Source organism: Phytophthora infestans, genomic scaffold (assembly GCF_000142945.1).
Source record: "Phytophthora infestans T30-4 supercont1.2801 genomic scaffold, whole genome shotgun sequence".
NCBI classification, from domain to species: Eukaryota; Oomycota; class Peronosporomycetes; order Peronosporales; family Peronosporaceae; genus Phytophthora; species Phytophthora infestans.
The window spans coordinates 18-2,492 of NW_003305868.1; the positions used below are offsets into that span (position 1 = coordinate 18).

Genomic DNA, 2,475 nt, shown 5'->3' on the forward strand with positions numbered 1-2,475 from the left:
TATAAGGAAGCCATCGAGCTGGTGTTAACGGTTAAGTTACCGGGTATGTTACAGAAAAGTTATTATATTCACGGTGTTTTCAACTGTATTTCACCATGCCAAACAAGTTGGAAGGCTGCGTCAGGCCATCCCTATGGTGGTGTCCCTCTCCCTTACATGTCGAAGGAGAGCGTGGTAGTCGTCCCAGCTCCTCAGCATACTTGATCAAGTCCACATGGTGCTTTCACTGGCACGTTGGCGTGGCGAGATCATCGTCAGCTCTTCACATAGCTCGTGCAAATGACACCTCGCGTGCCTGCTTGCACGACTGAAGATGCAGAGCGGCTCTTAGCGATACCGTCGTCCCGTTGGTACTGGTGTTACGTTTTAGAGCACGCTTGGTCGCTGCCCTCCGAGTACGCGAACTCCACCGGTCTTGCCACTGCAATATCCTGACGAAACTTCTTCGCTGAGGTGAAAAATGGAATAACTAGCGGCATCTTGTGCTGCTTGTTTAATCGGTTAAGGGGTGAGTCCCCGCGTCATTACGAGTCTCCGTGGCGTCCACACACAAGTCGTGCGGGATGATAAACCCGTGCGATCCCTGGATATCAATCACGGTGCCACAGTGGAGCACGTCCAGCTTGTTACTAACTTCTGCGGTCTCCACGATTGTCGGGTTGACTGCGGACTCCAGAGCGCCCATACTGTCTTCACTCTCTCGTCGACTAATCTTCTCCTGGAAAAGGGGTGTCATAGAGGCTGGAATCGCCGGCGAGGCGATGTTCAGCGCCATGGAAGATATCTCGTCCTTAGGCACCTGTTTCTGCTGTTTCTTCGCAGCGCTGGTCTTGGCGGGGGACAGATGGGGCAGCGTGACCATGTCGGGGCTGCACTTGTCTATTTCTTGATCCAGGAAGTCCTGGTACGACTGTGCGGTCTTGGGGAACTTGATCGCTAAAGTAAACTTGGGCATACATGGAGCGACCGAAGGTAGGAGGTAGTAACGATCCCATGCGATGCCACAATGACCCTTGTACACGGAAGTTGTAGACACCACTCCGTGTCACGCTTTCGTCAACGCTTAGAGGCCGAGACCGCGAAACTCCCACGGACGTAAATGCGAATACGTTGTTGTAGGCCCGGATTGACCGCATGAAGGTCGGGTTTTCGAAAAGTGTCAGAAGCGCATCAGGTGCTGTTCGCGAAGATGGAACGAACACCAGTCCGTTACGACAGCAGGATCCATCTGTCTCTTGCGGAAACTTTCTTACCCGTTGCAAAAGCGACAGAGCCGTTCGCAGTCTCGACTGTCGTTCGTGTAACGCGTGAAGTAGTGTCGACCACCGTCCACTTTGGAAGGATCAAAATGTGGTGTAATAGAACGCACAAATACCGTCAGATGTGGATTCCTTACACAAACCACATCGAATCGCCGAGTTAGGTCGGCGGTTGTATGGCCTGCGCAGAGGGTGGTTCCCTCGCGGTTCGGCCCTTCCGGGACAGACGAGTGGCTCACTTCCACTCGGTTCCGACTAACCAAGTCAGAGTACTTCCGAGGCTCCGCCGAGTTTGGTTCGGCTGAGCTCGTTCACAAACCCTGTGCCCTCCACCAAAGGATGAACGACGGCGCGCGGGCGCTTTAACAGGTCACCGAGCGCAGAGGCTGCTCAGCTAGAAGTGTTGCGGCACCCGGGCTATCCGACGTACCGGCCCGCTGAGTGTGCGGGGCTTTCTTTCGCGCGTAGCGAGACTTTGTCCTACCCGGACCGACCTAATCTCTTGGCGCTACCAGTAAATACCCTGCAAGCTATGCCTCTCGAGTATCGACGGCAGGCATAATCCAGCCCTATGCAGGGACTTACCGGAAGAGTGTACACGTGTCTTGGACTAGGCAAATTCTGCTATGTTATCTTCTCGGAGCCTTTTCGGCTCCCCCTATTTAATCCTATGCTTCTCATACAAATATCAAGTGAAATGTAGTCGTTTCGGATCTCTACCGACCCTTCCGCTGGGTTCAGGCGACTGTGGTGTTGGAAATCCCACGTGAACTCTAGCTACAGATGTAGTTAGGATGTTCCCACAACAATACGTCTACTAGGATAGTAAACGATCGTTCGGGCGGACCTGAAGACCCCAGCTCTGCCCTTGCACCGGGACAAACTGGACCTTGTAAACTACTTATATAGGCCAACCAGTAAAATAAGAACACGCTACTAGCACGAGCAAAGCTAGCAGGTGTTTTGAATCCTCGTGGTCCCAACAGCGGAAGGGTACCAGGCACGGGTAAGCCTTTTACGAGATCACCGAGTGTTCAACACTCGGCTGGAAGAAATAAAAGGGAGGCAATTCAAGCACTCCCAGTCGTGCAAATAGGCAACAATAAGCCGTCACGTAAAACCTCCCGATAATAATCGGCCAATACACAAAGTCTCTTGGCCTTGCCGGATGAACCCTCGCTACAGAGCTTCGAGTTCACCGACAGGCATAACACAC

The 2,475-nt window shown here is 52.8% G+C and overlaps 1 protein-coding gene across 1 annotated transcript; it reads right to left on the reverse strand.

Annotated features, from left to right (window-relative positions):
• Nucleotides 1-359: 359 nt before the first annotated feature.
• Nucleotides 360-955, reverse strand: PITG_22398 (uncharacterized protein; the record flags this gene model as incomplete). Its single annotated transcript, XM_002909792.1, has 2 exons — nucleotides 360-421; nucleotides 529-955. 2 exons carry the CDS (start codon nucleotides 953-955, stop codon nucleotides 360-362), a joined length of 489 nt encoding a protein of 162 aa, XP_002909838.1.
• Between the last annotated feature and the right edge of the window lie 1,520 nt (nucleotides 956-2,475).